This window comes from Oryzias melastigma, linkage group LG23 (assembly GCF_002922805.2).
Source record: "Oryzias melastigma strain HK-1 linkage group LG23, ASM292280v2, whole genome shotgun sequence".
Taxonomy (NCBI): Eukaryota; Metazoa; Chordata; class Actinopteri; order Beloniformes; family Adrianichthyidae; genus Oryzias; species Oryzias melastigma.
The window spans coordinates 22,586,560-22,598,920 of record NC_050534.1 but is presented as its reverse complement, the minus strand read 5'-3'; the positions used below and the strand labels follow the sequence as shown (position 1 = coordinate 22,598,920).

Genomic DNA, 12,361 nt, shown 5'->3' with positions numbered 1-12,361 from the left:
CCCCCCCCCCCGACCATGTGACCACGTGATCATGTGATCATGTGACCTCGGGAATCCGGCTTGAATCAAACAAACAACTAAAGTCTGAGCTGGAAACTCACGGTGGACTTCTAGGTAATGATTGACAGCTGGATCAGCTCTGTTTATGCAGCTGTGATGACATCACCACAGGGGGCGGAGACACGATGACATCATGTTTCTATAACAGATGTTCTTCAGATGAGACGACTGTCGACTGTGTGACCTTTGACCCCTGATACTCTTCGGATGTATCAGTGAGATGCTGTGTGTTTGAGTGTCTAAACTCCTCAGACTGGGTTCTCTTTTCCCTGCTCTCGGTCTCACAGGCGTCTCTCTCCCAGCAGCAGCTTTCTGCGTTCTGGTTTCCATGGAAACAAAGTTCAGAGAGGAGGGGGGGTAAAACAGAGTCCTGGGAAAAGTAATCACACATGCCCCCCCCCCCACTGTCTTTTGTGTTCAGTTTAATGTGACGGTGGACAGGATGGATCCTCTGGGTCAGAACTTTGGTTCTGATCAGATATGTCTCTACAGATCTACAGATCAGTGAGTGAAGAGAGAATCTGACCCGAATGTTCAGAACCGAGGATTCTAACAAGCTAAGGTTCTAATTCAGTTTGGATGGTTTTCTGTTGAAAGTCTCAGGTTTTACCCATAATTCTATTCAGCTTCAGAGTCCAGACTGAACCAGAACAAAACTACACATCATGACACTGCCGCCTCCATGCTGACTGACATGAACGTTATGATGAAACCCTCGTTTTTGCGTTTCCTGTCGGTGATGTCATCGGTGATGTCATCGCTGACTGATCAGCTGACTCCACTGCAGTAATCAGATTACTTCTGCTGCTCGTCTCTGCAGCGGATCGCCGGTCCTGCAGGATGAACGGATATGAAGCTCCGCCCCTGGGGGGCTTCTCTTCCTCCAGCGCACACGTCAAGTGAGTGCAGTTGCTCCTTTGGTTTGTGAACAGAACCAGAACCCAAGCGGTTCTGAGCGGGCAGCACGGGCTCAACTGATCTGTTTGTTTTTCAGCGGCCATGAAGCCCCGCCTCCTGACGCCCGCAGGACCAAAGCCAAGCCCGGTGCCAAAGTTCCGTACGGTGAGTCTGCTGCTGTTGGACCGGGTCCTGGTCCTGGTTCTGAGTTAGCTACGGTTCCATCCTTCCTGGTCACTCCTTCAGTCCTGCTGTGGGAGTGGCTCCGGAGCCGTCCGGCCCGTCTGTGACGGCGGGTCAGAACTGTGACGTCTGCTGTGGTTCTGCAGGATCCGAGGAAATGTACTTCCTGCGCTCGTCGTCCAAACACAAAAAGAAAAGCCAAAGTAGGAGCAACGTGCACGTGTGTGTGCACGTGTGTGTGCACATGTGTGTGATGTTGTGTTCTGTAACTTTATTTAAAACTGTTTTTTCACAGTTTTTAACAGTAAAACTTTATTAAAACATTAATGTTGACAGACCAGAACCAGATTTGTGAGCTTCTTCTGGATGTGCATGTTTGCTCGGCGCTGGTCCGTTATCAGCTTTGTACCTGCATCTGCGGCTGCAGCATCTGCGGCTGCAGCCGCAGATGCTGCAGCCGCAGCTGCTGCAGCAGCTGCGGCTGCAGCAGCTGCATCTAAGGGATGCTGTGCTGCAGTTTCCTTCGGTTTCCTGCCTTCAAAGGGGCTAAAGGTTCTGATGGGTCCTTTAGAACCTGTAAAGTTCTGCCTCTCAGGAGCCGGTTGAACTGAGATGAGTTCTACTGGGTTCTAGAGCGGGTTCTGTCTGAGCGCTGTTGACCTTAAAGAGGTCCAAACGGACCTCAGAGGTGGTTTTGGCCGTGGTGGTTAACCGCTCTGCTTCTCCACCAGAACCCAGAAAGCGCTACACCAGAACCAGCATCAACAGCCTGACGGACACGTCTCAGTACCAGGTGGAGGTGAGTCCCGAGTCCGCTCCGCAGCAGAACCTCCAGCCGCGGCTGCTCTAACCCGGGTTCTGGTCCCGTCCAGCACCTGATGACCTTCGTTCTGGACCGGAAGGACGGGATGATGTCCGTGGACGACGGCGTCCGGCGGCTGCGGCTGCTGGACGCCAAAGGGAAGGTGTGGACCCAGGAGGTTCTGCTGCAGGTGGAGGAGAGGGCGGTCACCCTGATGGACCTGGAGACCAAGGTGAGGCGATCCGGACCCCCCAGGAAGGAGAACCGGACCTAAGGTCTTGATGGGAGCATCACAGGGATTTTGAGGAGCAGGCGTGACCTTTGACCTTCTGTTTGTTCCAGAGTTTAACGTGAATAAATGCTTAAAAAACGTAAATGTAGTTTTAGGAAGAATTCAAACCTGCAGTTCCTCTAATGACCACTAGAGGCCTCACAAAGGAGCAGCCCTCCTTTTGATTGGCAGGTGGGCCGGGCCATGTGGGAACTGAGATTGATGTTATTTGTCTCATCAAATCTCCTGTGTTAGGAATGTTGTAGATGTGGGCGGAGCTAGCCGCCATCAACGTGCTCCTCCCACTTCCGATTTCTTTTCAACATTTTCCGTTGAGTGTTATCTTGAGAGTTTGGGTTCACATCCAAACAGCATCTCTCTGACGACACAGAAAGATCAAAGGAGACAGAAAAGGGGCGTGGCCAGCTGTTTTTTCTCTCTGATGTTCTGATGTTCTGACCACGCCCACCTCCCCTGTAAAAGTGTCCCGCCCTGAAAAATCTACGAGGTAAAGGTAAACAAAAACCTCGTTATCCTCTTGAACCTGCGGTGTAGCGTAAAGCAGCTGCTGGAGGGTGTCGGTTCGATTCCCGGAGTTCCCACGCCCTCCAGAACAAACAGAACATCCGCTGACTCACTGGTCCACCCAGCTGCCAATAAAAACACACCCGAGGTATTAAAACCTCTGATTTCAAAATAAAAGCACCCCCTCTCCTTCATTTGTCGATAAAAGGTCAATGCTTTTATTTTGGTAGTCTGAAGGAACTGCTCCTTTCAGCCACGACGGCGTTCAGCCCCTCCAGGTTTGTTTCATGTTTTCAAGCTGGTTAGAAACACAGGGGGCGCTCGAGGGGCGGGGTCACTAACATCACATCTGTGGTTTCACGGATTCTGGAGAATTCCTGGATTCCAGCTGCAGCCGCTTCAGCCACCAGAGGGCGCCACAGGACACTCAACCCTTTTAGTTTGGACTCGTTTCCATGACGACGCCTGCAGAGAACCTGTTTTCAGGCAGCAGGAAGGCCCGTTCTGCTGCTGAGTTCTTACTGAACCTCTCCCGGTTCTGAGCGAGTCCGAAAACGTCTGAAGCTTCTTTGGTTCCACACTGAACTTTTGTTTCTTCAGTCCCAGCAGAAGCTCTGCAGATGTTTGCTGCTGCTGGTTCCGGTCCGTCCTGACCCGCTTCCCTGGTTTTCAGAACGAGCTGGAGAACTTCCCCATCGGGTCCATCCAGCACTGCCAGGCGGTGATGAACTCCTGCAGCTACGACTCCATATTGGCTCTGGTGTGTAAGGAGTCGGGTCAGAACAAACCGGACCTGCACCTCTTCCAGTGTGACGACATCAAGGTAGAGAAGACCTGCTCTGGGCCTTCAGAACCAAAGATGACCAAAGCAGAACATTTGGAATGGAATCTGACCGAATTCTTTTAGAACTTGTTTAGGTTCTGGAGCTTGACAAGATTATAGAACCTTGTGGTTGTGGAACTCCACAGTTCTTGAACCCAGCTGTTTAGAACTCTGTGGTTCTGGAGCTAGAACCTCAGAGTTCAAGCTCTGTGGTTCTAGAACCTTGTGGTTCTGGAGTGTTGGGCCTCTCCCTGACTTGCGGTTCTGACAGGCGAACCTGATCCACGCCGACATCGAGAGCGCCATGACGGACGCCAGAAGCGGCAAAGCGAAGAAGCGTCCTGAAGCTCTGAGGTGAGCGGCGCCCTCAGACGTCTGCAGGTGGATCGGCGCCGGCAGCTGATTGGCCAATCCTGTCTGTCTGCAGGATGATCCTGAAGAGCGACGGTCTGATCCCGCCCCCTCCCGCTGCGCCTGCTCCAGAACCGCCGGTGCCGTCCGATCAGCTGGACCTGAAGGGGCGGGCACCGGCCTGGTCGGCGTGGACCAATGAGCAGCCGGACTGTGAGTGATGTCACCACTGGGTTCTGAAGACTGAACAGAACCTCAGCAGAACCGTGACGCTTGTCTCCGTGGCGTTTAGATGAAGGGCTGCAGCTGCTGCCGGACGGCTCGGCGGCGGACGTGTCGGCGCTGCGCGTCGACCGGGAAGTGGTGAGTCTGCTGGTCCCAGCTGGATCCGGTTCTGGTCCAACGGATCAGAACATGAGCTTTGGCTCTTTCACAGCAAATCCTGAACCACATCCTGGACGACATCGAGTTCTTCGTCACCAAACTCCAGAAGGCGGCGGAGGCGGCGAGCGAGCTCTCCAAGAGGAAGAAGGCCAAGAAGGGAAAGAAGAAAGGTCCGGGAGGTGAGCTCTCACACAGAACCGGACCTCTGGACCCTCAGAGGAACCGGTACGACCCGAACGACCCAAACATGTTGCCGCCTTTATGGAGCTCCACCTGAAACCTGCGAGGAAACGGCGGCCAACTCACTCTGACCACTGCCACCCCACAGAACCCGGCCAGAACCAAACCCGAGATCCGGGTTCTGTCGGGTCCAAACTGGGAGCCAAAAGGACCACCTCTGACAATTGGTCAATCACAGCAACGAAAGAATTCAGGCCAAATTCCGTCATAAACTCGGATGGACCCGCCCACTAAACAGGAAGAGAGGCAGCCAGAAGCTCTTTCAAAATAAGAGTTTGTTACGTAGAGGATTTAATGTTTCAGCTAAAACCAGGATTTTCAAAATCCAAAACATTTAGATTCTGGTGTTTGAGAACTAGAGAAGAGCAGACCTCCTCCTCTGAAGGGGCGGAGCTTCTGTCGATCATCATTCCTCCTCTGTCCACCAGAGGGCGTCCTGACGCTGCGCTCCAAGACTCCGGAGGAGGAGGAGTTCGTCGACTGTCTGCAGAAGTTCAAGCACGCCTTCAACCAGCTGGTACCGGCAGCGCTCCTCACGCGGTTCTGGTTCCTGTCTGGGTGGATTTTTCAGAACCTTCTGCTGTTCTCTGACCTGCAGGGAAAGCTGAAGGACCAAATCCAGAACCCCAGCGCCGTGGATCTGGTCCACTTCCTGTTCTCTCCGCTCAGAATGGTGAGTGGCAGCACCTTGCAGGTGGAGGTCGGTGAGAGCGCTGACCCCTCCCCCTCCGCCCTCAGGTGATCCAGGCCTCTGGAGGAGTGGATCTGGCTCGCAGCGTGGTGGTTCCTCTGCTCACCAGAGACGCCATCGACTTCCTCCACGCCTCGGGGACGCCGGAGGAGCGCCACCTATGGGTGACTCTGGGAGACGGATGGACCAAGAGCAGGTCAGGAAAAGGTTCTGACCCTGTCGGGTTCTCCATGGTACCGGGTTATCCGGGTCATATTTGTTGGTGATATCCTTGAAACCTTCAGGCACCCGTGTTCTCCCCGTGCTCTCCCCGTGTTCTTCCGTGTTCTCCCCGTGTTCTTCCCGTGTTCTCCTCGTGTTCTCCCCGTGTTCTTCCGTGTTCTCCCCGTGTTCTTCCCGTGTTCTACCCGTGTTCTCCCCGTGTTCTCCTCGTGTTCTCCTCATGTTCTCCCCGTGTTCTCCTCGTGTTCCTCCCGTGTTCTCCTCATGTTCTCCGTGTGTTCTCCCCGTGTTCTTCCCGTGTTCTCCTCGTGTTCTCCCCATGTTCTCCCCGTGTTCTCCTCGTGTTCTCCCCATATTCTCCCCATGTTCTCCCCGTGTTCTCCTCGTGTTCTCCTCATGTTCTCCCCGTGTTCTCCCCGTGTTCTCCCCATATTCTCCCCATGTTCTCCCCGTGTTCTCCTCGTGTTCTTCCATGTTCTCCCCATGTTCTTCCATGTTCTCCCCGTGCTCTCCCCGTGTGCTCCCATGTTCTCCAGTGTTTTCCCCATGTTCTCCCTGTGTTCTTCCTGTGTTCTTTCCATTTTGTCTCTGTGTTCTCTTCGTGTTCTCTCCGTGCTCTCTCCATTTTTTCTTCATGTTCTCTCCGTGTATCCAGACTGGAGTGGCCAAAGGATCAGTTCTTTCCCGCCTGTGAGCTGCGTTTCCGTGACGGTTGGGAACCTCCCGCGTTGCCGTTTGTGTCGGTGAGTCGGGAGCAGGATCTGACCCAGCTGGCGGAGAGCATCGTGGCGGCGGACGTCCACAGACGTGAAGACGCTCAGGTGTGTTGGAACCAGCAGGTCTCTTCCATCTTCTTTAGCGTGCGCCGTGTCACGTGACGTTCCCGTGTGTCGCAGGCGGCGCTGCAGACGTTCCCTCCGGCTGACGGGTACGCCCTCTCTGGCTCCTCCTACAAACGCTTGCAGATCCTGGATCAGGGCGCGGCCTTGGCTGCCTTCAAACACGCCGTTAGCCGTGTGGACCGGTAACTCCCGGTCACATGACGACCTGGAGAACGGATCCCAGCGTGGCGCGGCTGTCCCCAGAGGAACTCAGCAGTGGTACCTTTCAGCAGAAAAACCTTCCGAGGTTTCAGCTCAGAAACGGGAAACTCATTTCAGCCACAAACAACGGCTGCAGTTTTCATTGATCTTTGTCAAAACTGCTGAAAAGTATGAACTGAAGAAACAGTTTTTCCTTCTTCTGAACTTCGGTTTCTCTGGGTCTAAACTCTGATCTGGTTTCTTCTGTGTTTTCATCCTGACGTTCTCGGCATGTGAAGCTGCGCTGCTCCTTTCTCCAGGCTGAGACTGTGTCCTCCGAGTCCAGTTTCACCGTCTTCCTCCTCGTCCGTCCGCCTCCTCCTGATTCTCCTCTGACTCTCTTACAGTTTTGACTCGGACATCAAAGTTCCTCCCAAACTTTTTGCCAAATCCAAGTACGACTTTGTGGCCAGAAACAACACGGAGCTGACGGTTCTGAAGGACGAGATCCTGGAGGTAACACAGTTTTTCCTGGGAAAAAGTATTTTTGTGAAGGTTTGGAGTGAAAATCTGCAGCTGGTTGGACCGGCGGTTCCACCAGAACCGACCTGGAAGCAGAACATTTTCTCTCAGGAACAGACCAGCTGTTAATCGGTCTGACTGTGGTGGAGAAGCAAACATGATCAAGTGGTGATGTCACTTTAGAGGCGGAGCTGAGACCCTCCAGGTTATTCCCTGAGCGTTGTCTCTCAGGTTCTGGATGACAGGAAGCAGTGGTGGAAGGTTCGGAACGGCTTCGGAGCCACCGGCTACGTGCCAAACAACATCCTGGAGGTGACCAGGGCGGTGGACAGCCGAGGAGAGCCCATCTACAGCCACACCATCCAGGTAGGGGCGTCTAACCCCGCCCACGTCCCTCCTTCCCTCCATCATCTCACCTGCTCCTCTCATTTCTCTGACCTGAAGCTCATGATGCCAAAGAAGGAGTTTGAGCTGTTTAAGGTAGGCGGGGGGGCAGATAGGGGGTGAGTAGTGGGGCTGGGGGGGCTTCTGTCCTGCAGTGTGACTCGCTTTGCTGTGTTCTACCTGAGCGCCTGCAGGGGGCAGCAGAGGTTCCTTCCTCTGCTCAGCAGCCCCCCTGCTGGCAGGAAGGTGCGGCTGGATGTTCATTGGTTGCCGGTAGAGCAGCTGCTGTGGTAGAGCGTCCTGCCGGTGCTGTGGGTGTGTCATTGGGTAGTTTGCAGTGAACGGATCATTTTCTGCTTCTCTTCACCGTCATGTTTTTCATTCATCTCACGTCAGCAGCAGTTACTGGGAGAGTTGAACGAGGTAAAAACTTTTGTTTGTCTATGGACAACAATCCTGTCTTTACTCCACCCACTTCCTGTGTCTGATAAGCCCCGCCCCATAAGACCTGCAGTCTTTTGATTGGCTAGTTCATAGAAGTCTTCATTTAGCTAATTTTACATTTTAAAAATACATTGTTTGGTTCCACATGTTTATGGAAAGACTCGCATCAATGATGACTCCGCCTCTCAGTCGGTCACCATGGAGACCACTTACTTCAAAAGATGGAGATTTGTTTTTTCACAACAAAAAAAAATTCAGACAAACACTCTGACCTCCAACCTTCACTTAAAGCGCCATCAAAGATGCCCCGCCCACTTCACTGTCCTAAAACCTCCCTCCCCTCCCCCACACGTCTGTGATTGGCCAGGAAGTTCACATAAGAGCCACTGATTCAACTCAAAATGTCACAAAAATTTGGCCACACCCACCTTTTTTCAAAGATACATTTTTTTGAATACATAATAAAAAATTCTTTACAGTTTTACCAATTTAAATCCCTTTTTAAAACAAACATTTAAATCCAGATGTTCAATAATCTCGCAGAAGTTTTAGTCCCGCCCCATTCACAGGAGCCACTTTCAGGAGGCGGAATCAAAAGCGTAGCCACACCCCCTTCCTGCAGGCTGTGCCTCATTAAACATGTCTGAACTTTTATGTAATGAGAATCCCAGAGAAAGTCCTGGAAAGATCTAAAAGGTCAAAGGTCGCAGTAGTGACCAACATCCTGTTGTCATGGAAACCGTTTCACAGCAAACCTCTCTGTATTGCAGAAACAGACCACCAGGACGGACCCCCTCCCTACCAAAGCAGCACCAACCCCGGTGCCCCCGGTGCCGACGCCACCGCCCCCCGCCCCCGCAGGGATCCCCACGCCGCCCCTTCCCCCTCCAGCCAGTGAGCCCGCCAGGCCGCCCCTCAACAGCCACAGCCGCCACAACAGCAGCGCCTCCAGTGAGGTGGGCGCCGGCGCCGCCATGAGGGAGCAGAGCGAGCAGAAACCCGCCGGCCGTGAGTCTGAATGCAGACCAACATGTTTAAGAACTCTATGGTGGAGTGGTCAGCACTCTCACTTGACAGGGAGAGTCCTGGTTCAGATCCCAGCTGGGATTTCTGAACGTGTCTCCCTGGTTCCTGTCGGTTCAGGAGCTGTATGGAGCTTCTACTGTTAATACATCTAGACGCGTTCTGGGTTTTTGGAGACATTTCTGACTTGAGTTCAGATACGACTGAAAATGCTCCTGGTCTCTTGCAGGGAGGAAATCCAACATGGAGGAGGTGCAGGACGAGCTGGTGCACAGGCTGACTTTGGGTCGCAGCACCCAGAAGAAGTTTGCGGCGCCGTCTCGCAGCAGCAGCCTGCCGGGCTTCAGCATCACCTACGACTCGTCTCCAGATGAAGTCCGAGCCTGGCTGGAGACCAAAGGCTTCAGCCCAGTGTGAGTTGAGAAAAATGTCTGCAGGATCTCTGGGTTTCTTCAGGATGTTCCTGGTTTGTCCTGGACACTCCAGATTCTCCTGGAGACTCCTAGTTTCTCCCAGAGGTTCTTAGTTTCTCTTGGAGCCTCTGGGTTTCTCCAGGAAGCTCTAGAGTTCTCCTGGATGGTACTGATTTCTTATAGACACTCCTGGATGACGCGGGTTTCTCCCAGACATTCGGAGTTTCTCTTGGAGGCTCCGGGTCCTCCCTGAATATCCTTTTTACTCCCTGGTGCTCTGGGGTCTCCTGAACAATCTGGGTTTCTCCTGGACTCTCCTGTTTTTTCCCAAAAGCTCCTGGTTTCTCTTGGAGGCTCTGGGTTCTCCTGGATGGTACTTGTTTTCCCTGGACACTCTTGGAGAACCCTGGACACCCCGGGTTTCTTCCGGACGTTCTGGGGTTCTCCGAGACACTCTTGGTTTCTCCAGGATACTCCTTGTTCCCCTGGAGATTCCTGGTTTCTCCTGTACACTCTGGGTTTCTCCAGGATACTCCTGGTTTCCCCCAGAGGTTCCTGTTTTCTCCTGGACGCTTGTTCTTTCTCCAGGATACTCCTTGCTTCTGGAGATTCCTGGTTTCTCCAAGACACTCTAGGTTTCCCCTGGACAGTCTGGGTTTTCCTGGACACTCTGGGATTTCACCCGGAGACTCCTGTTTCTTTCTCCTGGACACTCCGGGTTTCCCCTGGATACTCCAGGTTTTCACCCGGAGACTCCTGTTTTTTTCTCCTGGACACTCCGGGTTTTCCCAGACACTCCGGGTTTCTCCTGACAGCTGTCTCTGTGCAGGACCATCAGCAGCCTCGGCGTGCTGACTGGCGCCCAGCTGTTCTCCCTCAACAAGGAGGAGCTAAAGACCGTTTGTCCCGACGACGGCGCGCGAGTCTTCAGCCAGGTCACTGTGCAGAAAGCGGCGCTGGAGGTGAGTGTCACTGTGGGGAGGAGGTCACATGACCTTCAGTCACCTGTGCGGCTCTGACCGATGGATCCAAAACAAAGGAACCTGGAACCAAACTCCACCTGGTTTTTAACGGTGCTGGAGGTCGAGTCGTGGCAGCTGGACTTCAAATCATTTCAAGGAAGAAGATTTGAAGTCCAGCTGACGCTGCAGATGAAGACGGATTTCTGGTTTTACTCTAAAGATTCCTCGTTTGTCCTCCAGGGGGAGTAAGAACCTATCAGAACCTCCTAAGATTACAACCTTTTTCAGGGTCTCTCACACAGCGGGTGGGGTGGGTGGGGGTCCTGGTTCCAGGTGGGGGGGCTGCTCTCGATGTATTTCAAAGCTCTCTGTCCCCCAGCTCTGCCACGGTCTGGTGTGTGGTTCTGTTCCCACCTGCAGGTCTTCTTCTGACCTCCTTTGATCTTCTGACTGTAACCACATTCGTTCAGGTACCGTGTCTCATCCCGACGCTCCGCGCTTCCTCCTGCTGGCCAGACTCCAGTGGTTACCCCTCACAGCGAGGCGGCGACAGAATGACCTCTGCCTAACCTTCTGACCATGAAGGTCAAGTGATGACGAACGTGAAGGCGGAGCTTGTTAAGTTGAGGTGGACTACTGTGGCGCTGAGGGTGTGAACCTCCGGGTCCTCTCATCTCATCGAGGGTTTCCTCAGTGTCAGACCCGGTTGGAGACAAAGACACGGAGGTTCTGATGAGGCGGTCTTTGTATCAAACTGGTTCTGATCTGCGGTTCCGACCTTCACGTTCTGTTTGTTTTACAAACTTGGATTAGTTTAATTTAGGAACCAAATGTCTCAGTCAAAGCTAAAGTTCTGACCCAGTTTGAGTATCCAGAACCTCGGCTCTCCAGGAACCGTGTCCCGCTTGTATTCTGGGAATCGATTGATCCACAACATTAGGTTCTGGACCGGAGTCCCGTCCTCCAGATGAAGTTCTAGAGATCTTTGACCCATGAACCGGTTTCACAGATTCGCTTTAGACTCACCAGAACCAGATTCCTAAACTGATTCTGTTTGGGGACTTCTGTGTTCAGACGTCGGTTCTGCAGTGACTTTGGGAGTTCTGAAGGTTCCGGCGCCGGTTCTGGCCCGCAGGAGGAAGCTGCACGGGTTCTAGTGTAGAAGCAGATGAAGAATCTCCAGCCGGTCCTGCTGCTGTGGCTGTGCAGTAAGCCCCGCCCCCATGAATGACCCCCCCAGAACCTCAGTCCCCCCTCCCCCGTAGAGACCAGGATGTAGACATTCTCTCTGAAGAACGCTCCTGTAGATCAATGTGTGACGGCGATACTCCAGTACTCTTACTGTACTCCGTACTGTCTGGTGAGTATGACGGTTTGTTGGTGTCACCTGGACTCTGAGGATCGGGTCAGAACCGCCTGACCTGCAGCTGGTTGCACAGATTCCTGAATTCCTCCAAACGTCACAGTTTCGGATGTTCCTCTTCTGTTCAGAACTTCTTCTGGGTTTGGATCAGAACCTGGTTTCCGCAGCGCAGTTCGCTTTAGTTTGGTCTGTGATGTTCATCAGAACTTCAGCTGAGAGACAGAATCCAGGAATTCTCTTGAATTCATTTGTAATCATTTGTATAACGGAGCAGAAAATAAGGATTCTGTAGCGGAACCGTTGGTTCTGTTTCTGCTCCAGTATACAAACACATTCTGTAGAATCAAACAGATTTCCTGTTTTAGCCGCTGAGGTTCTGCTGAACATCTCAGACCGACTGAAGATCAACCGGCAGAATCTGTATCTGATGGGTCACATTCACACAGATGCACAGGACGCTGTGGAAACTGCAGAACCGGGTCGACCCGTTCAGCTAAAACCAGGTCTGAGGGAGTCTGAGGACTTGCCTAAAAAGAACCACCAGGGTCTGTGCAACCAATAGAAGGAAGTCCTCTGGTTTCCCAGCATGCCTCCTGGCTACAGCTGTAGATGTTTTCATGCTTGTTCTCAGTGGTCATCGCTGAGGACTTCCTGGGTGCGGCGGGGGCCTCTGGCTTGGCGCGGCGAGGGCCTCTAGTCGCTCTGGCCGGGCGTGGCGGGGGCCTCTGGTCGCTCTGGCCTGGCGCGGCGGGGGCCTCTGGTCGCTCTGGCCTGGTGCG

At 53.2% G+C, this 12,361-nt stretch overlaps 1 protein-coding gene across 3 annotated transcripts in view; it reads left to right on the top strand.

Annotated features, from left to right (window-relative positions):
• eps8a (epidermal growth factor receptor pathway substrate 8a) overlaps positions 1 to 12,361 on the top strand; it is a 21,331-nt gene that overhangs the window by 6,711 nt on the left and 2,259 nt on the right. The window contains exons 2-21 of one of the 3 annotated variants that reach the window (XM_024287500.2): positions 881 to 959; positions 1,055 to 1,122; positions 1,872 to 1,939; positions 2,013 to 2,174; positions 3,412 to 3,561; positions 3,833 to 3,915; positions 3,989 to 4,125; positions 4,205 to 4,275; positions 4,349 to 4,475; positions 4,965 to 5,053; positions 5,135 to 5,209; positions 5,275 to 5,423; positions 6,105 to 6,270; positions 6,346 to 6,473; positions 6,879 to 6,987; positions 7,225 to 7,359; positions 7,438 to 7,473; positions 8,592 to 8,829; positions 9,074 to 9,257; positions 10,087 to 10,219. In XM_024287500.2, coding sequence (XP_024143268.1) covers positions 901 to 959; positions 1,055 to 1,122; positions 1,872 to 1,939; positions 2,013 to 2,174; positions 3,412 to 3,561; positions 3,833 to 3,915; positions 3,989 to 4,125; positions 4,205 to 4,275; positions 4,349 to 4,475; positions 4,965 to 5,053; positions 5,135 to 5,209; positions 5,275 to 5,423; positions 6,105 to 6,270; positions 6,346 to 6,473; positions 6,879 to 6,987; positions 7,225 to 7,359; positions 7,438 to 7,473; positions 8,592 to 8,829; positions 9,074 to 9,257; positions 10,087 to 10,219 — 2,367 coding nt within the window. In that variant the 5' untranslated portion in view covers positions 881 to 900. The remainder of the gene's footprint in view (positions 1 to 880; positions 960 to 1,054; positions 1,123 to 1,871; positions 1,940 to 2,012; positions 2,175 to 3,411; positions 3,562 to 3,832; positions 3,916 to 3,988; positions 4,126 to 4,204; positions 4,276 to 4,348; positions 4,476 to 4,964; positions 5,054 to 5,134; positions 5,210 to 5,274; positions 5,424 to 6,104; positions 6,271 to 6,345; positions 6,474 to 6,878; positions 6,988 to 7,224; positions 7,360 to 7,437; positions 7,474 to 8,591; positions 8,830 to 9,073; positions 9,258 to 10,086; positions 10,220 to 12,361) is intronic. The other 2 variants (XM_036210249.1, XM_024287508.2) reach the window with 2 other exon arrangements.